Raw genomic sequence first — 26,801 nt, forward strand, 5'->3', positions numbered from 1 at the left:
GTCAGAAACACAATGCCGCAAACTGCGCCGCTTTGATTTATTTAACAAAAATATATACGGGGGCAGGTCAGATAACTATCTCCATTTAAAGCTTATTACTTCCCTTGACTTTGTTTTGTGCACCCTAGACCTTGAAGGATGATGTTAACCTTGAAATTTTACCACTCAAAATGTGAAGCTTCATGAGATACACATGCATGCGAAATATCAAGGTGCTATCTTCAATATTTAAAAAGTTATGGCCAATGTTAAGGTTTAAGCACGACGCCAACGGCGGACGGCGGACGACAAGCTGGCTATGACAATAGCTCGGGTTTTCTCCGAAAACAGCCTCGCTAAAAAAGAATAAATAATTACTTTTTGATGAATATTGTAAAATACTATGAAATGGGATGCATTAAACATTAAACATTTCAAACTGATTTAACTAAAGAATAAAAACATTTATTTACTTGCTGCGAATGGCAAGAATAGGTCTAACACCATACATAGGAACTTCTTCCGGTCCGACTTTAAATATGACGTCACACATCTCTGGCATGCTAGACATCATCGCGAGACTCTCAAATAAAGTGCTCGTGCAGCTGACACGTGCGCGCACCTGCTGGTAACCCTCGTTAGCATGTGTTTTTTCATCCTCTTATCTTGCTGATCTATATCCGATGCTCAAACTCGTGGTAATCGAGCAGTCTGATTCGGCGTCGGAGAGATCCGTGAATTCATATCCGGAGGAAGAATCTGAAAGTAAATAACCCTTGATAATGGTATGCACGCGCATTTCTTAACTTAGCTTTTAAAACTAAGCAACTGATAACTCATATTCGTCTTTTTTTCTGATTTAAAAATAAATAACGCAAATATTTTTAAGAATTAAAAAAAAATATTATGGAAAAACAAAAAAAAATCCGTCAAACTCTAAGTTAGAGAAGCAATCCCTGTCAGAGCTGGCGGCGTTGCTGAATAACGACTGTGTATTGGCCCTATTCCACTACGAAAACAAGCCGACGATTCGCTACGATTTCTCACATTTATTTTATCGGGAAGACTCGTGACAGTCTGCGATTCAGTTACGACAGTGGTACGATGTAGTTACGACGAATCGTGGGGTTCGGTTGAAGTCTTGCGAATAGGGTCGCAACTTCACTACGATGTGTAAGAATCTACTGTACTACGAACGATGCAGATCGGTCACGACTAAGCTAGGACCTAAAAGAAGGAAATAAAGTGTGGGTTATTCTGCAATAAATTATGGGCGGAGCTTAATGTTTCGAAAATAGTTCCGAATAATTAAAGAAAATATTGCAGTAAAATGCAAGTGCTTAAATCCCGCTCTTAAAGAAATGTAAAAAAATGTTGCACGTATATAAATGTAATGAAAAAACAACTTGTATATTAGGTGAGAAGTGGCATGACCCACGCCGGGTATGCGAATACTTCGTTGACGGATGGCACTTCATTAACAGAGAACAACAAAAGCCACGCGCGAGAGGTGAGTTCTTCAGCTTTTTTGTATTTATGTTCTGTTTATTTGGTTTTTAGACACCGAACATTGTTTGGGTGATTAATGGTATAGCACATCGTATTGCGAAGAAAGAAATTCGCGGAAAAACGGTGAATCATTAAAAAAAACGATAAAATTTCATTGATAATCAGCATGAATTAAATGATCAGTACATATTTTAACAAAATAAACATACTTGGAAATAAATCAAGAACGTGCTTACTATTCGAAATAAAAGATCAATATATCCAGTAATGTTACAACATGTTACATTTTAGTTTACGAATGTATTTGAGAAAATTCAAATGTTTTAAGAGTCGCATGCACATTTTTTATCTGCACTTCGTTTACCGATCATCTAAAAAACAATGGCACTTCGTTTCCTGAAATCAAGACACTTTTTTCCAGATATAACACACTCGTTTTTTGTGAATTAAAAATGCAGAATTCGCTGTGGAATACTGTTAAAGTAAGCAGGCAATAAATAAAAATGTATGTACTTAGTACGCAAATAAAAAACGAATTACCGAAGCATGTTCTTATCCCTTTGAAATATGATTATGATTTGGTATAAATGTGAAAGATAAATGTTAAACAAATTGGATATGTCTAATGAGTAAAATCTATATGACCATATATTTTAAATTACGTTCTAAACGGTTGATATAAAGCATTTATCTTTATGTCCAAATGAAGGTACTAAGGCTATTTACTTATATATTAGATAGCATGTCATGAATAATCACTCTGCTTAAACTGCCTCTCAGAGATTAATTAATATCAGCAGCGATGCAGGTCCGAAATTCTATTGGAACTTTTTGGCTCAATGCCAGTAAACGAAAATAGCAATAAAAGAACGGGCGGGGTCGATTTAATCACACGACAGTTGTGTAAAAAGTTATGCATATCCGTCTTTGTTTTTAATATAAACACAACACATGCTGCATTTGAAGTTGCATTTAAGTGACACAATTATTTTTTACATGATGAGTGAATCGGAGCTTATGAATGCCGCTGAAGGTTCGTTGTTGGACATTAGTTTAGAAGAAGAATTGTGTACAAGCGAACGGTTCTCGTGTGGAATTTGTGAGGCCAGTTATGCTAGGAAAGCCTACTTGAAGCGTCATTTGAAGACACATGACTAAGTTTTGACCCAGTATGGCCCATGTTTGAACTTTGCCTATACATCATCAAGATACAACTTCTGACCAAGTTTGGTGAATATCTGATGAATACTACTTGAATAAGAGAGCGGACACCATGCTGAATGTTAAAAAAAGCACCAAGTGACCCCGTGACTTAGTTTTTGGCCCGGCATGGCCCATGTTCAAACTTGGCCTAGACATAATCTAAATACAACTTCTGACCAAGTTTGGCAAATATTGGATGAACACTACTTGAATTAGAGAGCGGACACCATGCTGAATGTTTAAAACGCACTACGTGACCCCGTGACCTAGTTTTTGACCCGTCATGACCAATATTCAAACTTGACATAGACATCATCTACATACCACTTCTGACCAAGTTTGGTGAAGATCGGATGAAAACCGAGAGAGCGGACACTTAATACGGACCGACAGACAAGTTCTATCCTATATAGCACCCTAAACTTCGTTTGTGGGGGTATACGAAGTACTGACTCCATAATATGACATTTACACATTTTATGTACGCATTCCTTTTTTCCAGAATCAGTTGTTTTTACGATTTAATTTTACCCGTGTTTCTTTAAACTCAACCAATACAGTGATTTAGGGTCAGGTGAACCGCACTTCGAGCAAACGTTAGCGTTGCGTAAAGGGAAGTGCTCCCTATAAGCAGGGCTCAAAATTAAGGGAGTTTTACCATTCTCTTTTTAATTTTGTTGCTACGCATAAGTATCGTCTTGATGATGCAGTCTGCAAAATTAACCCATCGCCTGATCGCCAATGCGATGAAATCTCAGCTCTGGCGATGTAAAAAATGAATATAGATCGCCTGAATTGCGATGAAAAAAAAATCAGAGAAAATAAACCAATAAATAATCAATTTACGCATTTCAGGTGTAAATTCTTACAGTGACACCGCTTTGGTTACTTCCCTTAGTTTTCTATCGTTAGTGATCTCCCTTAGATGTTATAGAGAGTGTAAAGTCCGGCTCGCATATTTAAAATGTCGTAATACTTTTGGTAAACTGAAATTCCATTCTACGCCGATAAATGAAATAATAGTGCGTTTTTTTTTTTATAAATTAAGTAAAACGGTTGAATGTATGTTATTTATAGCCTTGAAATTACGAAATAACCGTAACAGTGTTTATTATTCATATGATTAAGATCGATACCCGTGAGCACCGGCTTTGAATTTGTACTGGTAAATACTTGCTGCCGAGAATTACACTTTTTTCGTCTGCTAAGGTAAAAAATGTTTAAGCTTAAAGCGCCGACATCTAGTTCTGTCCCTGGAAAAAAGAAGTTGCCACCACCAACGGATGAGACTGTAGCGAAACGCAGGAAATATGAGCAGCAAGTATGTTGCACTTTTAGTCCTATTCGTAGGCGGCTAAGGATAAAGACGCGCTTGTACTTTTTTCATTTTCTCGAATATGCCATGTGGGCGGGGTAGTTTAAAATGAAGGACTGATCATTCATATCACAATACAAGTTGACTACGAGATCAGGGTTTTAATTAATAGTTATTGCAAAGCCATTAGAGTGTAAAAACAGTTTACTATACTATTATTTATTTAATTATTGTCTGTTTCGCGTGATCTACTGCCGGAGATTAACTAGTTTATTCGGTCACTGCTTTATATAATAAGCCTTTATTTATAAGGTCACTAGTTTTTGCTGATGCAGTTAATTTTATAAGCTCATGAACCCAACATTGAAATAAAAACAAAATAACAGTTTGCTGTAGTGTTATCTTCCTAGTTTCTGTGTTTTTTAAGACATATTTGTACCAATTACAGGATAAAGAGCGTGTTTATCAGAAATGTTGGGAGGTTGGACGGGAATGGCTTGTTTATATATCTGAAAAGAAAGTAATGAAATGTCAAATATGCAGCCAGTACTGGGATTTAGAAAAAAGAAAGTCTCTTAGGCCTGAGGCAATCCAATGGCTCTAAGGGACTGACATTCTCAAAAAAGACAGTGTTGTCAAACACGAGAAGACAAAGTACCATGAAACGGCTGTGTTGTCTGGTGAGAAGTCTGTCCAGGAAATTCATACATCAAAAGCAGCAGAAGCCCTCAAACAACTTCGGGAGGCTGACAGAACCCAAATGAGTTACAAATTCAGAAATGCCCATGCTGTGGCAAAGTGGGATCTGTCACTCAAATCTTATGCTCGTCTGTGTGAGCTCGATCAAGCAAAAGGCCTCAAAATGAATAACACATATCAAAATGATATGTCAGCAAAGCATTTTATTGAATATCTTGCAAAGGACACACTATCTTTCATCCGTAGAGAGGTTGACAAAGCTAACTACCTCTCTATAACTGTAGACGGGAGTAGTGATGCTGCAGGCATAGAACAGGAATCGATATATGTGCATTTTGCCAGAGCTGGAAAAGTATATCAAAGGTTTATTTGCTTTGCCTCCCCCGTGACAACTGCCTCTTGTGACATTTATGACACAATTGTAGAAAGTTTGGACAGCTACTTGCCAGAAGCACGTGATAAACTTGTAGGTCTGACATGTGACGGAGCTTCCAATATGTTAGGTGTCCACAAGGGAGTTGGAGCTCTGCTGCTGAAGGAAAAGCCTGGCTTGGTAATAACTCACTGCCTTGCCCATCGGCTAGAATTAGCCATAAAAGATGTGTTTAAGACAAACAAGACATATGACAAAGCAATGACTTTATTAGTTGGTGTGTTCTACTGGTATAAACGCAGTTCCAAGCAACAAAAAGAACTAGCTAGAACCTTTAAAGCTCTTAATCCGAAATCAGTGCCATTGATGCCAACCAGAGCAGGCGGAACAAGATGGGTTTCTCATATGATGAAAGCCATCAACACATTTCTCAGGGCCTACGTCCCTATCACAACACATCTTGGACATGCCTCCAACAGCAACAGCAAGGCTGAAGGTCTGCACAAGTTGGCAACATCAATGACCATTATGGTTTTCCTGGTTGTACTGAAGGTAACCATTCTTTAATTTAAGTTACTATAAGGAGGTTTCACTGTTTGTATGATTGTATCAGTTCAGTGAAATGCAATTATTGAAAAGTAAACAAAGGATAAATAAATTAGCTTAATTCACATTCTGTTAAAATTAAGACCTTATTTCTACATTATATGGTTATATTTTCCTTTGATGTAAATGTATTTTATATTTGATTTTTAAAATTTTCATTCAGAACATTCTAGAGCCAGTCAGTCGTATGTCGAAGCTGCTGCAAGACCCAACAACTACTCTTGGCGATGTGAAACACATGAAGCAGTCAACTCTCCAGAGTTTATCAGATCTTGAGGTTTGCCAAAGGTAAAGAACATAATTATTCACATATGATATAAAAAATAATAATTATTAACATCCTTTTAAATAACATATTCATGAAACTCTATATATATTTTTTTTTATCAAAAATATGTTTACTGGTAAGGAGAAGAAAAACAAAATAATATATTAAAATCGATTTTAAAGATAGTGATTATTGCAAAGTACATCTTTTAAGAATAATACATTATTGAATTTGAACAAGAAAATTTGAAAGAATTATCTTCTGATAAATAGTGATGAGGAAGATGTTGTCAGAACAATCATGGAGAGTCAGACCTACAAAGGGGTCAAACTTACCCAGAAAGGGATTTCACCAAATAGCTATCAAAATGCTCTAGCAAACTCAGTATCTGAAGAAATCTCTGCAAGATTGTCTAATGATGATGATTTGTTAGAAGCATCACAGATAGTAAATTTCAAAATCTGGCCTAGTCATGACGACCGGAAGGCTATACAGGGTGAAGCTCATGTTCAAGTTACAAAATGTTATATGTTGAAAGTTGCCATGAATCACAGTGTTCTTTGTTTTTTGTTTGTTCTGCACATTAGTTGCCAGTTTGAACGTTTTAATTGATACTCTACACAAATAATTTAATTATGATTTGTTTGTCTTAAGTTATAATTATGGATTTCCATTTAATAACACACACGTTAAAATAATTATTTATTTTTGTCATGTACCTGTAGCACTTCTGTCAGTATTTTTTTTAATTTACAGACAGTCATTTATGACATTATATTATTTAATATGCCAGGATTATTATTATAAAGTTAAAAACCATTATTACATCTTTCTAAATTCTTCGATTCTTTAATGTTATCATGGAATTTTGGATTGAAATGCTACAAAGACAAGTGTTCTTCTACAAAAAAAAAACAAACACCAAATATATTCATTTTAAATAAATTAAGTCATTCAGACTCATTCTGATTTTGTGATGAGAATAATACTGAACGTTAATTAAAATTGTTCTTCTGTATCAGGGTTTGGTCGGAATCACATCACTGAGCTGTCCAAGCGTTTTCCTGCAATAGATGAGGAAGCAGTGAAAGTAGAGTTTCAACTCCTGAAGAATCTGCTGTATTCAAGGTGAATATAGTTTTTGATGTAAAAATGAATATTTTGAATTTCCAAATAACCTTTCACTTAAAAAACTTGTCTCCCCCAGTTCTTGAATTGAAAATGAAATTCTTTAACTAGCCTTAATGATAACTGATTTATTTATCAGAATTTTATGTTTAAATAAAAGATCAGTATTGTTATACAATAAAAATATCCTTATAATATTTTCAAGGTATGGTGCCCAAATTAAAGAGCTGCATTGGGAAGATGCCGCTAGTGTTTTAAATGGCCATGGGGTTGATCAGGCTTTAGATATGGTTGACTTGATTCTGAGCCTCCCACCTACTTCAGTATTCAACGAGAGATCTTTCTCACACATGAAACTGATGAAGACAGGTAAACAAAAATATTTTTGGACAATTTAATTTAGTGTCAAATTGAATTATATTAATTTTATCTTTCTGTGATCTTATTATTAGACTTAATGCATTTCTCATTATTTCCATCTAAAGACAGGAGATGCCGTCTGAAGAGCAGCACCATGTCAGACTTGTGTTTGGTAAAATTGGAATCTGCACCTGTGGCATCATTTGACCCAACATCAGCAATAGATCTTTGGGCTGTAAGTCGTATAAAGAGAATGAAAAGTTTTATAATACTGCTATATTTCTTTTTTTCACAGGTTTACAGTAACAAAACTAAAAAGTCTTAACTTCCTATATTCACTACAGCAAGTGTTGTCAACAAATATTTGTATAATTTAAAACTTTTCAAAGTCTGTATGCAATATATTTCAGACCTCATCTTCCAGACCCAGGCGTCCGAACTTCATGAGAAAGAAGACAAAGGCATCAACAACCGTTGATGAGGTGTCAACTGATGTGGACGTACCTCTGGATGGAGCTAGATCTATTGACACTGACAGTCTTTCCGATGATGAGAGTGACGATGATGAGGATGATGATGATGTTGATGATGATGAAAACTTCGAAAATAATGAAAATAACATTGCAAAATATTGTAAAGAACTCTCAGAGTCAGATGTCATGGAATAAAAGTTTGAAACCTGGACTACTGATTTGTTTACAATCTTAACCCCCCAATTGCAATCTATATGGAACTTTAAATAACGACTGTTGTTGAATCGTCCTTTCATGATAATGTCACTGTAATGAATTCATTTTTGTCTGGCTATGAAAAATTCCCTCTGGCTATGACATTTTCAAAGTTTCATAGCCACATTGGCTATGAAGACAAAAAAGTTAGTTTTGCAGACTGATGATGCGATTCCAATAAGCACAACCGACATAGGATTTTATGAAGAACAAATGTGTATTTGCCTCATAAAGACCCCTTCACTACCGTTATCTAGAGCCCTGCTATAAGTAAAATTAAACACGATTGTGTAGATCCGCATTATCCGTTGTATTTTCATTTCTCTGAATCTCAAGTTACCAATAAAAAACAAGTTCATTATGTACACATTTATTTAATAATAAATATTATCTTATTTGAAAATTGCAATTATTATAAACATAGTATAAATTAATAGTAATGTGATTTTTGAAAAATATATTTTCAAAATGTTTCGTATGAATAGCCATAATATAAATAAATGCATTTAAGGTAGAAGATAAAACTCAGTTATTAGAGTGCCCGCTTTGTTGAAAGTCTCCGTAATCTGAAGTGCCCTTTATCGGTAAACAAAGTGCCTGCAACTTTATGTATGCCACCTATTACAACATGCACTATCTTTGTTTATATTTCATCGAATACTATCAAAATTTCAGTATTTGAAGCACAGTGATTACTCTACATGCTGGAATAGCAAACAATTTCTTGCAATAATTCTAAGTAGTTTTATTTTGTTAAAATGTTTACTGATCATCCAGTTTATACTGTTTTCCGATCGAATTTTCTATTTTTTGGGCAAAACTGTACCATTCTTCCGTGAAATTGTGTATTCCCAATACAAAAGGATACACCATTTATCAACTCGACCATGTGTCTTGTCTTAAAAACTAATCTTTATGATATAACTTTAAATAAAACAGAGGAACTTATCTCTCGCGCGTGGCGTTTGTTGTTCTCTGTTAGTGAAGTGCCATCCGTCAACGAAGTATTCGCATACCCGGGGTGGACCACGCCTGCAAAGAATTTGTTTGTTAAGAAACGTAATTAAGAAAACATTTTTAGCATGTCAGCTTTTCAGAAGAATTTACACATGTGACGTCATTTAGTTTCTATGAGTGTTGTTCTAAATAAAAGTGACGTAATTTGCAAAATATTTATGGATGAAAACGACGTCAAATGTTTGTTCAGTTCAATGACGTCACTAAATAGTGAACTTTGTACTAAGAAGGGCGGAGTATTGAAAAATTTAGTTCACGTCCAAAAGCTTGAAGCAAATCAATCAGAATCGTGTAAGAATAGAAATAATATTTTCTATGATGGCTTGTTGTCGAATAACCCACAGTAAGGAGTATTGATTCGTGTTATCAAAGCACTCGTGCTCCGCATTCGTGATATAATTCCTACGCATCTATACTCTTTACTGTGGGTTATTCGACAACAAAACATGATGGAAAATATTATTTCTTTATCATTCTTTACAAAATCGTAACTGTTTCGTAACTAAATCGCGATAATCTTAGCGGGCTCGCAATTCAATCGGGGTGAACTCTTGAGAGTCTTGACAAAGTCGTCAATAATTCGTAGACAGATAACGTGATCACCGATTCCCCGATTGAGTCACGAATTACCTAAGATTCCATTACGACGCACTACGACACTGTTACGAGTCAACTGCAATTAAATTCAGTTTTGGAGGTCTTGGTCAAATTTTAAACACCTTTAAAAAACTGGCCGCGGTTTTTTTGGGAGCTCACGACTCGCCCGCGACTAGCTACGATGAGTTAGGACCTTCGCCAATTGAGTTACGAATGTCCCCGACCTCAAAATATTGGAAATCGGGACAAATCGTGGGGAATCGGGTCGTAGTGGAATACCCCTATTATAGACTCAATAAAACTCGACATTTTAGTAAATAAATGTTCTTTATATTAGATACGATGTGTCAGCTATTTTAATTGTCTGTATGTAGCTAAGAATTTTCCCAGAGTGCGGAATGAAATTTCAAATCGGAGCGCCCCAATTTATACAATTTGATTCTATTTAATTACTTAATTGAAAAGACGCGTTTTCACAGGTCAACATGACAAAAAATTAGCGCATTAATTAAGTGAGTAAGTGAATGTGCCAGTACTTGTTCCATTGCAATTTCATTGACTGCTTACTAAACATGATTGAAATTGAAAAATCATTAATGTGTTTTTCGCGCCTTTTCATAATTAATTTGCAGTCTGTCCAAAATGCGTTTACTGAGCAGACATCTTAATTATAACCAATAAACAGTATGACATAAGGTTGAAAAACCACTGACATGATCTTGAAAGTAACGAAATTCGTTGTGTTAATGCTATACGCAATCAATACATATATTGAACAAGAATAATTGTTTTATCAGCATCTGACTTCACTGAGCAGCGATTGTTATGCTATTCCTTATATTTTGAGCCATTCGATGGATAAGGTTTGTGCATATACGTCCGCACTAATTAAGTGTGATATGCTAACTAATGGTATCTTATAACGCAGTGTAAAATGATTGAAAACAAAATCAAACTTTGACACATTTTAGGAGCCTGAATGGGAGAAGGCGTACGACGTTTCAATATGTGTATGCGCCTTATAATATTACTTCAGCAGTGGTCGTCTTCATGTAGTTTCCAATTCATTTCTGAAAAAAAAACTTAGTAATTAACCAACATTTTAGCACCATGAGTTCCTTAATAAACTACATTTAGTAAGTATTTCCGAGCGAGGCAATCAATTGCGCATTATCTAGGGCCAATTTTATATCTATAACTGAAATAAATTCACCATGTACAGAATAAAAACAAATACAAATATACTAGGGTTGCAACAACCAGTACTGATATGCCCTGCATATAGGAACATCAAATGTACCTAACATTTGTTTATACATATTATAAATATAACTTAACTTACCCATTGCTGTACAACTCATGTGTTGAATATTTGAGCAGCCATAATTTAATTTGCATGTGAACTGGTTCATTTCACAGAGCATCATACAAACAAAAGACATAGCTGTTTAAAATCATTTCATCCGTTTAATGCAAAGTCCACTGTTGTTGTTGTTGTTACTGCATTTGATCTTCGATTTTATGTCATTATATCTAAGTGTGTTCACACGTATTGCACTAAGATGATGTTAAGTGATCATACCTTGTCATCTTCGTCGTATATCTATTTTAATATGCATAAATGAGTACATTTTCGTAGGTTATTGTCAGACCATTCTCATTTCTGATCTGGTCGCAGCCATTTGTCGCGTTGCATTATGGTCAGGTTTGAACTATTGTCTGCAGTGAACTAAGCATGAAACAGGTTATTTTTAGATATGATGTAATCTCTGTTAAATACTTGTTTAAAGTGGTGTATCCATCTTTCTAAGCGCCCATAGATTGTTTTACATAAATTTTTGTTCAAAATCCAATATGGCGGTGTCTTTTGGCGTGATGTCGTTTCAATGCATTTCGAGCGTTCATGACCACTTTTTGTGGTCAATCGACGTCATTGACCCTTTTTTGGGGGCAATGACCATTTATTTTGGGTACATGACCAGTAATTTTGGGGCAGGCGACCAAGAATTCTTGGTCGGGCCATAAAAACTGGGCATTGACCAACCTTTTGGGTCGCTCGAGTATTTAAGGTTTCAGGAACTTTATTAGGTAATTCAGTCAGGCCATAACATCAAGGGCATAACATCTTTTATTAAATATTCAGAGACTTGTAAGAAAAACTTAATATAAACTGAATTCATATTAATTGCTACTGTAACTAAATAATAGACTTTAACCCAACAAAGATATCTTATATTAATATATTAAAGATTGTTTATTTATTTAAAACGTATACTCTTGTGGTGAATGAGTGTTGGACACTTGCGTGAGAGAATTGTTTAAAATATTTGACTTGTTTCTGAGAAATCATCGTATTGTGTGGTGTATTTGAACCGTTAAGAAATTTACACTGTTAATGTTTACGTTGTGTTAATGAAAATATAACTTCTATGAATTTCGACGTTAAAGAATAAAAGATTAATGAAGTTTTAAAATGACTTGTTTTCCTCGTTTTAGTAAATAAGCGTAAAAACCACATTATTATTATTGAACTATTATTGAACTATTCCTGACAAGAATACGGAACAGTTAGCTCGCAACATTTTATGGTGTCAGAAGTGGGATCCTTTCAATCAACAATTAAGGGATCCAGTGATTGGACTCACGTCTGCGCGTATTATTATTAAATAACAAGTTAACATTTTAAACAGTATATCTTTAATAAAAACCCAACAAGATACTTTCCACGAATATTGTGACGATTAAATAAGTTAACATGAGTGATCTAAATGACAGTGACACGGAAGTAACTATCGGAGCGGGGCTCGTGAGGGGAACACGATTTCCACACGCAACATGCGCTCAAAGGGACGAGGCGCGCACGGAAGTCTCGCCGGACGCATCGAGCGTACAAGGTGACGCGACGCGAATCGAAGTCGACACGGACGGAAATAGCGACAACGAAGGCGGCGGTGGCATGGCCGCCACCAATGGGTTCATGCGCGAGGTAGCCGGAGCGCTCAAGGAAGTTGTATCCGAGCTGCGCGTTCTTAAGGGCCAAAGTCACTACAACAACCGGGGTGCGTTCAACGGCGATGTACCTGTCGGCGCTCAATATGCACATGAGCGGGATATCGCGTATTTTGGCAATGGCCGTGACATCGTACAGCACGGGTTTGGCGGCCAGCGCGAGGCGAGGAACGGTTATCGGCAGCGACGTGACGACGCGTATAGGCGCGATTCGGGAAACCCGTTAATGGAACGGGAGCTCGACGGCATCTACCAACGTCAGTCGATGGGCAATCGCAACAACTGCCATGAGGACAAAGACGGCTACGGGGAGGGAGACAACGAAAACGAAAGTGTTCACGATTATAGGCAGCGAGCGCCTGCACGTCACGCACCAAGGGCTGATGGCATTTATAGAAGGCCCGCAATAAGGCGGAATACTCGGCCGGTGCCAAAGATACCACCATTTACAGGAAAAGAAGATTGGGCGGTATGGTCAGCGAAGTTCGACGCGATTGCTAGGAGATATGGTTGGGACGACGATGATAAGCTTGACAATCTGCTGCCGATGATAGAAGGTCAGGCTAGCGAATTCGTGTTTGCACAGCTGCCTACGGAAGTGTTGTCTGACTATCATGAACTGACTTCAGAGTTGACAAGGCGATACCGCGTAATCGAGACAAGCAGGTCTTTCGCAGCCAAGTTTAGTAGGCGCAACCAGAAACATGGGGAAAAAGCGGAAGAATATGCTGCCGAACTCAAGCGTCTGTACGATAAAGCGCATAAACAACGGGATCGAAGCACACGAGATGAGGACCTAGTGAGAAGATTCCTCGATGGGCTGGTTGACCAGGAGGTGAAGTTCGAGGTCGAGTACCACAAGGAACCAAGGAATATCGACGAGGCGGTGTTCCATGTGGTGAATTTCATTCAAACGAGAATCGGGATTAAATCCGATCGAGAGTACAAGCATGCAACCAGACGAGCTTATACCACTGACGAGCATGACGACGAATTCTCAGAAGAATGTGAAACTGAAAGGGCAGCATGCAGAGTAGTCACAGACCAGAAGAGAAGTACGCCTATAATGTCCGAGAACACGGGAAGCGACATTGTTAAGCAGCCTACTGACCAAGAGTTATTGAAAACTCTTATAAGTAGGATAGAGAAACTGGAAGAGGAAAAGAAACATTTGCAGAGGCGGCCACCAAGAAGAGACGTAGAGTGCTTCAGGTGTCATCAAACCGGCCACTACGCAAGAGACTGTCCGCTAAACCAAACAAGGGATACGTCATTTCCCAAGAAGTCTAACGGTGCAACGCCATCTCGGGAACATTTAAACGAGAGAGGGGCTTCTCTCGTGCCCAGAGGGAGGTCCTGTTAGGAAACGAAGACAACGGTGATTTAAAGGGCGAGCAACAACACACGGGGGTAAGCGAGGCGGAGAGCGAAGTACCCTGTGCTGGAGTGAAGGGGGGAACAGAGCTGACCACTGGCGTTTATATCCGAGGGTGGATAGGGGAGACACCAGTGACCTTCACCGCCGACACAGGTGCTTCGAGGTCGGTAGTATCCAGTCGCGTGTATGACCAGCTGAGCACCAAGGACAAGCCAGTCCTAAAGGGGTCAGTCAAGCTGCGTGGGGCAGGTGGTTCACCAATACGCGAGAAGGGGGCGGGAGAATTTAATCTTATATTAGGCCCAGTAAAGGTGATCTGTCAAGCAGTTGTGGCCGACATTGAGGACGAAGTGCTACTAGGGTTGGATGTGTTGGCTGGGGAGGAGGACGGACAGGCGGACATCTTCCTAAGCAAGAATATAATCAAGCTAAAAGGGAAAGAAATCCCATTGATACCCGCTACAAGGAGGCTACGGAAAGTCACCGTTGCAGAAGATGTTGCCATCCCGGGGCTCTCAGAAGTGGTGGTTGATGTTTATGTTGAACGCGATGAGGCTGACGATAAAGACAAAGAAGAAAATTTTATCATTGAACCCACAGAGGGTTTCGTTCAGCGTTACCCATTGGTAATGGCTGCAACCTTAGTGAACATAAACAGAGCAGTCACCTGTAGGGTAAAAGTTTTGAACCCTTTCTCATCGAGCGTAACGTTGCGGCACCATGCAGAAATCGGAGAGGCAGAGATGATAGATTGTTGTACAGGGGTTATAGCAAATGAAGAAAACGAAGGTGAGCGAGATAACATCACAACGGTGAGAAGAGTACAGTTGATGACAGTTGAAAAGGACAGCCGTATTTCAGACTTACCGGTTGCCAATGCAATGGACGTGCCCCCACACCTGAAATCACTGTTTGAAGAATCAGTCGTCGGAAAAACGGAAGAGCAACAATCCGTTATAGCTGGGTTGTTAGTTAAATACGCAGACACGTTCTCAAAAGACGAATGGGACTTGGGACTTACACATCTATCTGAGCATGCCATAAACACAGGTACCGCAGCTCCCGTTAAACAGCGACCAAGGCGGGTTCCATTAGCGTACGCAGAAGAAGAAAAGAAAGCACTTGAAGATTTGCTTAAAAAAGGCGTTATTCAAAAAAGTACATCCCCTTGGGCCAGCCCAATCGTTTTGGTAAAGAAGAAATCAGGCGCTATACGACCTTGAGTCGATTATAGAAGGGCAATGCATTGGTGAAGCCAGACGGGTTTCCGCTACCACGAATCCAAGATTGTTTAGACGCTGTGGCCGGGTCAAGCTTCTTCAGCTGTTTTGACCTTACGTCAAGGTATTTTCAAATACCGTTAAAGAAGGATGACATTCCTCCTAAGAGCGCTTTTTGCTGTAAGTATGGTCAATACGAGATGAAAACAATGCCTTTCGGTTTAAATAACGCTGCAAGCACCTTCCAGCGTACAATGGAACTGGCGTTACAAGGTTTAACTTGGCTAACGTGTTTAGTTTACATTTATGATATTGTGGTGTTCGGATCCACGTGGCTGGAAAACCTTTTGAGAACTGATGAGGTTTTACTTCGTATCCAAACTGCAGGTTTGAAGCTTAAGTCAGATAAGTGCCGCCTTCTCCAGTCAAAAGTCATTTTTCTGGGTCACGTAGTCTCAGGAGAGGGGATAAGTCCCGATCCGACGAACATTGAAAAAATTGTCAATTGGCCAAAGCCCGGAAACACGAAGCAGGTTAAACAGTTTGTGGCTACTGGTTCGTACTATCGTCGATTTGTAAAAGATTACGCTAAAATCGCGCGACCTTTGATTGATCTGACGAGAAAGGAGGCCAAATTCGAATGGAACGATGCGTGTGATATGGCGTTTAAACGAATCAAGGATGCCCTTATTAGCGAAAACGTCATGGGACATCCACTGAATGAGGGTGGGACATTTTACCTCGACGTCGATGCGACCGGCACGGGAATCGGCGCGGTGTTGAGCCAAGAACAGCAGAGTCGCGAGCGAGTTATTGCTTACGCCAGCAGGGGGCTGAATAAAGCCGAGAAGAATTACTGCATAACTGAGCAAGAGCTTTTAGCGGCAGTATACTTCATCCAGTATTTCAGGCAGTATTTGCTGGGGCGGCATTTTATTGTAAGAACAGATCACCAATCGTTGATATGGCTCTTTAGTTTAAAGGAACCGAGTGGGAAAATCGCGAGATGGATTGAGATTCTGGCCGTGTATGACTTTTCCATCGAAAATAGAGCAGGTAATAAGCAAGCCCACTGTGACGCTTTATCGCGCTGTGAAAGTCCCCGGTTCTGTACGTGCAGCGACGTAGATACAAGCGAACCGTTGAAGTGCGGCCCATGCAATAAATGCCGAAGGAGAGCTGAACTAATGCTGTTGAAACCAAACGAAAAGGAAGAAGGTGAAGTGCGGGGTCACCTGAAGACGATTGCGTAACGCCTGTCGTTTTAACCGAAAACGCGCCTGTGATCAAGAGTGTTAAAAGTAGCGAGTGTGAGGTGCCAAAGCCAGGTCCATCGGATGACAGGGGAAGTTCTACTCTGCACACATGGGCAACCGAATTCACAAGCGTAACAATGGCAGCCATGCAGAGTGATGACCCTTATATAGCTAAAATTTATAGTGTGATACGCGATGGTATTAAAGCGCCGGTTGATGAAATGGTAACGTTGAGTCCAGAGACACGTCATTACTGGGTGATACGAGACTCGCTCGTACTAGTAGAAAACGTGCTATATAGGAAGTTTCAGCGGGTAAACGAAACACACGATTGCCATCAGCTGATTGTCCCGTACACACTGCGAAAGTTGGTATTAAGTAGAATGCATGACAGTGTGACCTCTGGTCATTTAGGGGTCAAGCGAACTGGGGCAAGGTTAGCGTTAGATTATTACTGGTTCAATATTAAGGCTGATGTGCGTGTATATGTTGCCAGTTGTTCCGTTTGTGACGCTGATAAAAAGCCACAAAAACCGCCTAGGGCGCCTATGGGTCATGTCAGGTCTGGCGCACCCTGGGACGTCCTAGCGATCGATTTTACTGGGCCGTTCCCAGTCACTCCGCGCGGTAATCGGTACATTCTCGTGGTAACGGACGTCTTTTCAACGTCGAGATCATCCCAGTGCCAAACCAAACAGCCGAAGTGTGCGCATCAATGGTCCTAAATGATGTCATAGCGAGATGGGGTACCCCGTTAGCAATACATTCCGACCAGGGCGCAGCGTTTGAGAGCAGGGTCTTCAAGGAGCTGTGCAAGCTGTTAGAGGTCAAGAAGTCCAGAACTAGCGCCCGTCATCCTGCAGGCAACGGACAAGTAGAAAGATTTAACAGAACGATGTTGAGCATGGTTAGAGCGTATCTTGTTGGCGAACAGGAAGACTGGGATCAGCACTTGGCCTGCCTAGCAGCAGCATACCGGTCGACCCCACATGAGAGTACCAAACTTTCCCCCAACCTGCTAGCTTTAGGAAGAGAAGTCCGCATGCCAGCCAGCCTCATCTACAGCCATGTTGACGCATCACCGAAGCAAGAAAACCCAGGCGAGTACGTCCTTCGGCTGCAAGAAAGGATGTTGAAAGCCCACGAGGTGGCTAGGAAACACATCGGAAAGGTCGCTCGACGCAGCAAAGAAGTCTACGATGCCAAGCTGTCCTTTCATCACTATCAAGTCGGTGACGTGGTGTGGTGCCTGCATGAAACTAGGAAGGTCGGCGTCAACCCTAAGTTGGAAAGGGCATACGATGGTCCCTATCTTGTAACAGCAAAACTCTCCGAGATCAACTTCACCATCAAGCTAAACAAAGAAGGCCAAACCAGAGTGGTACACCACAACAAGCTTAAGCCATGCAAAGCAGGGATACTACCGAGATGGGTGTTGTCTGCACGGAGGAAAATTTTAAGCCATTCTAAGCCATAGCCATGTAACATTTCAAAAGGAATGTATTGTTGTTTGCTGTTTAAAGTGTGTTTCATTATTGATAGTTTATCTTAAATCAGTTTTACTGTTTCGAGTCACTGTGACCTTGTGCCTATAAAGTTTCATGAGCCTAGGCGTTGGCATTCTTGAGTTACCATCCGGAAACCATCTGGTGAACGGACCGACCGACCGACGGACCGACCGACATGTACAAAGCAATATACCTCATCCTCTTCGAAGGGGGGCATAATAATATGTTTATCAGTAAACTGTTTTAGTATTTGTTACAATTACCTGTGGACTGTGGCAACAGGAGTTTTGCCAAAAAGACAGGGGGGTAATGATATGCCCTGCATATAGGAACATCAAATGTACCTAACATTTGTTTATACATATTATAAATATAACTTAACTTACCCATTGCTGTACAACTCATGTGTTGAATATTTGAGCAGCCATAATTTAATTTGCATGTGAACTGGTTCATTTCACAGAGCATCATACAAACAAAAGACATAGCTGTTTAAAATCATTTCATCCGTTTAATGCAAAGTCCACTGTTGTTGTTGTTGTTACTGCATTTGATCTTCGATTTTATGTCATTATATCTAAGTGTGTTCACACGTATTGCACTAAGATGATGTTAAGTGATCATACCTTGTCATCTTCGTCGTATATCTATTTTAATATGCATAAATGAGTACATTTTCGTAGGTTATTGTCAGACCATTCTCATTTCTGATCTGGTCGCAGCCATTTGTCGCGTTGCATTATGGTCAGGTTTGAACTATTGTCTGCAGTGAACTAAGCATGAAACAGGTTATTTTTAGATATGATGTAATCTCTGTTAAATACTTGTTTAAAGTGGTGTATCCATCTTTCTAAGCGCCCATAGATTGTTTTACATAAATTTTTGTTCAAAATCCAATATGGCGGTGTCTTTTGGCGTGATGTCGTTTCAATGCATTTCGAGCGTTCATGACCACTTTTTGTGGTCAATCGACGTCATTGACCCATTTTTTGGGGCAATGACCATTTATTTTGGGTACATGACCAGTAATTTTGGGGCAGGCGACCAAGAATTCTTGGTCGGGCCATAAAAACTGGGCATTGACCAACCTTTTGGGTCGCTCGAGTATTTAAGGTTTCAGGAACTTTATTAAGTAATTCAGTCAGGCCATAACATCAAGGGCATAACATCTTTTATTAAATATTCAGAGACTTGTAAGAAAAACTTAATATAAACTGAATTCATATTAATTGCTACTGTAACTAAATAATAGACTTTAACCCAACAAAGATATCTTATATTAATATATTAAAGATTGTTTATTTATTTAAAACGTATACTCTTGTGGTGAATGAGTGTTGGACACTTGCGTGAGAGAATTGTTTAAAATATTTGACTTGTTTCTGAGAAATCATCGTATTGTGTGGTGTATTTGAACCGTTAAGAAATTTACACTGTTAATGTTTACGTTGTGTTAATGAAAATATAACTTCTATGAATTTCGACGTTAAAGAATAAAAGATTAATGAAGTTTTACAATGACTTGTTTTCCTCGTTTTAGTAAATAAGCGTAAAAACCACATTATTATTATTGAACTATTATTGAACTATTCCTGACAAGAATACGGAACAGTTAGCTCGCAACAGTACTAGATAATACGCATATATGCAAATATGTTAAAAGTATGAAAAGATTTCAACCTTAACAAGACAAATGTGTTGCATTCGCTCCCCTGCTTTGATTGCCTTATATTATTATAGCTTGTATCACATAAAAATTTTTACTGTGTAATGTTTTCTTCAAGAATGAAGCGATGTTCTTTTGTTAAAATAATGCAATAGAATGGCATGCGCTAAATAACGCAGTTTCTGCTTGAAAAATGTATAAGCAATTTCAAAGAACTAGTTCTTCTTTTAAAGGGTTATTTCCACCATTTCACCTTATGATATGTTGTAATTCGATGAAAGGACATGTTCACCACTTTGCACAGTGACAATTTTTAAAACATGAGTTAGAATATGACATTTATTCATCAAAATCAAAAACAAAAAATTATATCAATGTCATGACTTTGAAACTTTTCGCATAGTTTATGGCTATTCATCCGTCGAAAATATGAAAGCGTGTGTTGTATTTTTCTTCGATTTTGGATGATGAATATCAATAAAATATGCGATATTGCTATTAATCTTAATAACATATAAGTTTTACCCATTTATGCCAAGTGGACTCTCCCATCTTTCTAAATTGGATCAATTTATTTCCAATATTAGGGATGTCTAGTACATTTATTTTTATATTTAGAATATTTCTTACAGAAATTCCTTTAAGCAAACAGCGCTGACCCTGATGAGACGCCACATCATGCGGCGTCTCATATGGGTCTACGCTGTTTACCAAGGCCTTTTTTCTAGACGCTAGGCATAACTGGGTAAAAACAATGAGATCAATACTGCCGTAACCATATTATAAAGATATATTGAAAACCAAAAAAGGAAAAACTCTTTCGTTGTCATTATCGAGTCCTTTATGAATCGCAGGTTATCATTTACTTATACAGAACAGAACAAAATGCTCAAGAAAAAAATGACGCCACTGCACAGGAACGGAAAACGATACGCATTTTTTATTTTCATTTGTTTCAATGCATTCATAGTAGGGATTAAATAAACAAAATTGTACCAACTTCAATCTATTAATTTTGACGCCGTATATAAAACATATAATTTATTCAACACTATGCTACTTGGTCATAGTGTAGATATAATCATCTTAATTGCGCAATAGTTGCTATTGTTTTCAACCAAATAATTCATTACGTGACATTTTCCATCTAAACAATAATAACATCCAGATTTCGGATTTCAACCACAATAAGATTCGTAGAGAGCGGTTCGCGTTTTCTTTGAATTTCTGTCCAAACAGGATATGTTTGATATTTTAAATTAATTTCGTTCTACGCGACGATCAAGTAGCAATTTTATATGCATGCGTTTGTGATTGTAATAACAAGCATACGTTCTGAACGTAGAAAAAAAACACTTGTACATGATAACATACCAAATGAACTCTGAACTCGCCGTGTTTGTTATGTCTCGCTTCGTTGCGATGGGTAAGTTATTGAGTTTACAAGTTGAAATGCTTCCATGTCTTTGATTAAATATTCATTCCTAACTGATAACAGAAAAATAATTTTATTAAATAATTGTATTAGACTCTTCTCTTCAAACGGTTCGTTAATGTACAAGAAGATACTAATACACATTTCCTTCATATATTGCGCATTTTAATGTAAAAACAAACACTTTATTCGACTTAGATAAAACAAAATTGAATGCACTTAGAATAGCATACTTCTGAATTTTTTATACATAAACCGAAGGATCGTCTTTTTGACAAAAACAAATTAAACAAAACATATATCAACTACAGAACAGAACAGAACAGAACAGAACAGACAACTGAACCGCTTTAATTACTCAATCGTGTGTATATTTTATATCAAACGATCACTTAAGGTCAAGTTTATCAATTTTATTCGAATACATTGTAAGCTTGTCGATACCATTCTTATTAATAACATTTTGCTTGTAATTATACCCTCTTAACCGGTATTGATCTATCGTGTTTATCATGTATTTCAAGTTCTATCCGCAACTGATGCGGACTGTGCCACCGTAGTGCATCAACCCTGGTTATGTTCCTGAGTGCCACACTGCATATTTCTCCTTTTTCTTTTGCACTGAGTCACATTGCCACATCCGGGAAGAATTCACGCGATTTACGCCGACTGTGTTCTAGAGTACGGTCCAAACGCCACGTGCGACAAGAACGCCTGTCACGGTGACTGAGTTCACGCTTAAAAGAAGGCCCAAAGCTTTTAATCGAGTTTCTCAGTTCCGATACATCAACGAAAGCGGTACAACAAGGCATCAATTTTCTAAGAGAATATATGCTACTTGGTCATAGTGTAGATAAAGTAGATATATCAACTACAACTAAACCGCTTTTCTTACTCAAGCTTGTGTATATTTTATATCAAACGATCACTTAAGGTCAAGTTTATAATTTTATTCCAACATCATTATTAGCCTGTCGATGCCATTTTTATTTATTACATTTTGCTTGTTATTATACCCTCCAAACCGGTATTGATCTATTGTGTTTATCATGTATTTCAAGTTCTATCCGCATCTGATGCGGACTGTGCCGCCGTAGTGTGCATCAACCTTGGTGATGTCCCTGAGTGCCACACTGCATATTTATCCTTTTCTTGGGCACTGAGTGTCATTGCCACATCCGGAAAGAGTGCACAATTGACGCCGACTGTGTTCCATAATGCGGTTCAAACGCCACGTGTGACTGAGTTCACGCTTAAAAGAAGGCCCCAAGCTTGCAGGCTTAATCGAGTTTCTTAGTTCCGATTCATTAACGATAGCGTCACAACAAGGCATACATTTTCTAAGACAATATGAGTCGCGTTCTTAGAAAACTGTACATAATGCATGTGCGTAAAGTGTCGTCCCACATTAGCCTGTGCAAATCGCACAGGCTAATCAGGGACGACACTTTCCCTCTTACCGAAAATCTTGTTCAGGCGGAAAGTGTCGTCCCTGATTGGCCTGTGCGGACTGTACAGGCTAATCTGGTACGACACATTACGCACAGGCATTATGCACAGTTTTCTCAGAACACGACTCCTATTATAAAAAAAATTGTCCACTGTATTTAATGTAAATGTTAATGTTTGTTTGTGTGCCATAAAAAAGAGCAACATAAAAACGCACTCATTAGAGCTTGTCATTAATTCGTTCAAATGTAAGTCATTGACAAAATTACCTTTTCAACTTTTCGACGTTTCTGTTTTTTGCGTATTGTTTGTTTCAGTACAATTTTTCATTCCACTCAATGCAGACAGGGTGTGAAGAATATCAGTTAAAACAGATCGATCATTTCACTCTCGGTCGAGTGATATTTTCAATTTGGTAATATTAAAAGACTTTTGTTTCCAAATTATGTGAATAATCTAGTCGTTATGCAGTCTAAATATCGGCTTCTTAAGTAATAAAAAATAATTAATAGATACCGTGAACATGTACGAATATGCAGAAACTAATCCAACATTCTCTCATTACCGCAGTGCGCGACTATTGTGTTATCATGAGACGTCAAAATGACATTATAATACACAATCTTATGGAGTTCAAGCAAATCTCGGGCAGTGTTATTCATCTAAAAAAGCATGAATTATAAAGAAATCTTTCGATCACATTGTAAGATTGTATTTTCATTTCATTTTTAGTGGTATAAATATTAAACTTTCACGTAACATGCTCCATTCACAAAACGTGTTATCTCATTTATGTACAAATTGTATTCCTAACGTCAATCATTTTTTAAAACACACAAGCGTCTCAGTCAGAGTCATGTCTGTTTATGCTCTTGCGAATACATACAGCATGAAATGCCCTGTGGAGACACCGACAAAAGTCAGCCTTCTTACACTCACTTTTGGTGACAGTCAACTTTAGTGGAATGTATGTACGGAAACTGGGCTGGGTTTTCTGCATCCCTGTACAAAGTCACAAATCTTGAAGAGACAGTTTACGTTAGTGGATCGTATGCTGGGAAACATAGATTGTATTCTGCATGCTTTTAATTTCGCACGACTTTTAACCCATTTATGCCTAGCGTCTAGAAAAAAGGCCTTGGCATACAGCGTAGACACAGATGAGACGCCGCATGATGCGGCGTCTCATCAGGGTCTGCGCTGTTTGCTTAAAGGAATTTCTGTAAGAAATTTTCTTAATATATAATTAAATATACGAGACATCCCTAATTTTGGAAATAAATTGATCAAATTTAGAAGGATGAGGGAGTCCACTAGGCATAAATGGGTTAAAATGAAAATGGACTACGTTATTCGAATGTATGCAGTGAAACTGAGCTTGTATTTCGCTTTTTGTATTAAAAGCTTCATTTTGAAACCAACACAAACCTCAGCCTCCTTGTACTCTGACACCCAGTTCAAATTATACCTGATATCAGTCGAATACATGTACGGAAACCGGACTAACATTCAAATACATCCTAATTGGAGACGTGGTTCAATTAAATATTTAAGATTTACAAATTTAATAGAGAAATCCTGTTGCCACCGAGAAAATGTTAAAATATATATCATCGAATATATAATAACATTTTTAATACAGTTAATTGCTTAAATAGTGTCATGTACAAGGATTAAATGACAAAAAAGATAGAATTGAAGATTTGTATGAATTTGTTGAAATTCTTCATGTATTCTTTAATACCAGCCCATGTGTCTTGTCGTTTTTGTTTTTTTTGAATGATACATTGATTGCAAAGAGTATTGGTAATACATCAAGTCAACTTGACATATAACAAGCAAACATTAAATGCTGCATTTTGAAAACATATCTGTATTGTTTGTTTTTATATTGTTGTTAATTTCCGAATACATTATTTAGACATGTCCTAGAAAAAGTTGCAACACACGCTATGGTAAAAACAGATCTTGTCGTATTAAAAAAAAACAACGTCTTGTTTACAGAGCATGAAGAACTGTTGTCTCTAGTTCAATGATTGATGAACAGAGCATTTCAACGTCAGGTCACGATGACAAGAACACTACTATCCAAGTGTGACGGTAATTGCAACTTTCTTAACGTAAACGTTTGAATTTGAAAGGTGCGTATGTTTATGTCGTTGATCAGAGCGTTGCAAATTCATGCTGTTGTAGACATTAATAATTTAAAAAGCGTATAACAATTATGTCTACATTGTCTTGATGCACGTATGTACTGATGCAGTGAATACACTATGACATGTGACATTCGTGATTTTGATAATCGATTTAACCTTTATGGAAGGAATTTGAAACAGCTTAAACATACCTTTAATCTTCAGCTATTGACTGTATTACGCAAAAATGATATACAAGATAGTTAATTTATTAATGCAAGCAGGCTATTGTAAAATATGAGATACATCCTTTAGTCAGCAACGGTCCCCATTGAAAGTTTCAATGTGAGACGTACCTAGGTACACAAAACTGACCCGTTTTACGTCAAACTATTTTAATAAATCGGTTCCTTTAATGTACTCGAGACTTAAAGTTTGAAACAAGTGATATATTAACAAAAGGAAAGGTATATATTTTCCATTGTAGCTTTATTTGATTTTATAGAAACTAAAATGAAAATACATTTACATAAACATGCATTGTAGAAACCTCATTTATTTAATAATTTCTAAACAAACTAATTATTTTATAAACCATTATGTCTCAAAGCAATACTATAAATTAATACAGTGCATGCTGATCGCCAGCTTTTAAAAGTGAGTACAGTTGCCGTGACAGGCATTCTTGTCGCACGTTGCTTCAGGGCCGCACTCCAGAACGCAGTCTAGATCTTCGAAACACTCTCTTTCAGGGACGTGGCAATGACAATCTAGGCCCGTGGGGGAAGTTACAGAAGCGTGGCATTCTGGGACCTCACCTTGCTTGGAGCACACTAAGACACTGCAGTCCGCGTCGGTCTTACATGGCGGATGGATGGCAGACTTAGCCGTTGTGGTGCTGGGTGTTGATGTGGATAGAACTGGATGAACCAGACAAATACAATTGAGTGTAACAGAATGGGCTGTTGTTGTTAACTGAACTGATATACAGAATGACTACAATGGATCGTAACAGAAGTTGGTGTTTTGCAGTTGGAATATAATATAAAATACACAGAATGCATTGGCGAATAGCGTTAAAAAGGTAATTTGAAACCGTAAGCAAATACTGTGAAATGATATTCAACCTATCGATTTGTGTTTGAAAAAAAAAGATGAACGTGGCTAATCTTAAATAAACATTTGATATATTAAAAAATGATTGTTTTATGTTCCGTTAAACTTTATAAATACATGTACATGTTATTCTTATTTTCTGTTTATTGGATGCATTTTCTTTATATGTATTTGATTTGTTAAAGAAAACAAAACTAAATATTTGCTGTGAATGAAGACACGTTTTAGTACATGTATTCGTTTTAATACATTTAATTTAATTTATTAAATATGCACAGAATGTTAATTGGAAAAAATTTCAAATGCCAAAAAAGATAAGGAAAAATCAAATTATATTAAAGCTTACATTTAACATTAAAGCAATCAATGTTAATGTTCGCTGTCTGTAATCAGTTTAAAGAGATATTAATTTAACCACTTGTTATCACTAAATACAATTTTAGTACAGAGCTAATAATAATACACAAACATTTACTTACCCATCGCAACAGTGCAATAAACAACAAGCAACGCGAGTCCGCAGTTCATTTTTAATGTAAAGGTCTTATCAGTTTTCTACGTTAAGAAATTGTGCTCCAAATTATGATTTTAACGTTTATATAGGCAGTTTTCTCACGACCTACGCGAATTACGTAATGAATAACATAAAAAAAGAAAATCCTGTTTTGACACAAAGACAATAACATGCAAACCGAATACAACGAAAACAATGTTTTGTACCAAGCCTCATTAATTGTATCGTAAGCAGACAATGACGCTGTTGACTTTTTTTATAATTAACAATATTATTATTTTGCAATTGGTTGGGTTGAAACTAATTGCGCAATCTTGTAAACGCTCTGTTTAC

General features: G+C 37.7%; 2 protein-coding genes and 1 long non-coding RNA gene across 3 annotated transcripts; 2 read left to right on the forward strand and 1 right to left on the reverse strand.

Moving 5' to 3' along the window:
* Positions 1-4,615: 4,615 nt before the first annotated feature.
* LOC127840407 (uncharacterized) lies at positions 4,616-5,916 on the forward strand (the record flags this gene model as incomplete). The annotated part of the gene is made up of 2 exons (XM_052368820.1): positions 4,616-5,630; positions 5,848-5,916. Coding segments are annotated over exons 1-2 (933 nt in total), but the record flags the coding sequence as incomplete, so codon positions are not given.
* On the forward strand, positions 5,914-8,241 carry LOC127841104 (uncharacterized). Its single transcript, XM_052369669.1, has 6 exons — positions 5,914-5,972; positions 6,225-6,448; positions 6,975-7,080; positions 7,286-7,449; positions 7,566-7,675; positions 7,851-8,241. The coding sequence occupies exons 1-6, from the start codon at positions 5,923-5,925 to the stop codon at positions 8,106-8,108; spliced, it is 912 nt and encodes a 303-aa protein (XP_052225629.1). The 5' UTR covers positions 5,914-5,922; the 3' UTR covers positions 8,109-8,241.
* Positions 8,242-25,310: 17,069 nt separating this feature from the next.
* On the reverse strand, positions 25,311-26,578 carry LOC127841113 (uncharacterized). The gene is made up of 2 exons (XR_008030707.1): positions 26,434-26,578; positions 25,311-25,758 (listed from the first exon to the last, which is right to left on the reverse strand). It is a non-coding gene; the product is annotated as an uncharacterized LOC127841113 (long non-coding RNA).
* Positions 26,579-26,801: the final 223 nt, after the last annotated feature.

The sequence above is a fragment of the Dreissena polymorpha genome, chromosome 8 (genome assembly GCF_020536995.1).
Source record: "Dreissena polymorpha isolate Duluth1 chromosome 8, UMN_Dpol_1.0, whole genome shotgun sequence".
Classification (NCBI taxonomy): Eukaryota; Metazoa; Mollusca; class Bivalvia; order Myida; family Dreissenidae; genus Dreissena; species Dreissena polymorpha.

Bases quoted from the DNA above. Each gene is read 5' to 3' on its own strand.
- LOC127841104 (XM_052369669.1), top strand. From the start codon at position 5,923: ATGAAGCAGTCAACTCTCCAGAGTTTATCAGATCTTGAGGTTTGCCAA. The intron at 7,081-7,285 runs GTGAATATAGTT...AATATTTTCAAG, and splicing joins AAGAATCTGCTGTATTCAAG to GTATGGTGCCCAAATTAAAG. The intron at 7,450-7,565 runs GTAAACAAAAAT...TTCCATCTAAAG, and splicing joins CATGAAACTGATGAAGACAG to ACAGGAGATGCCGTCTGAAG.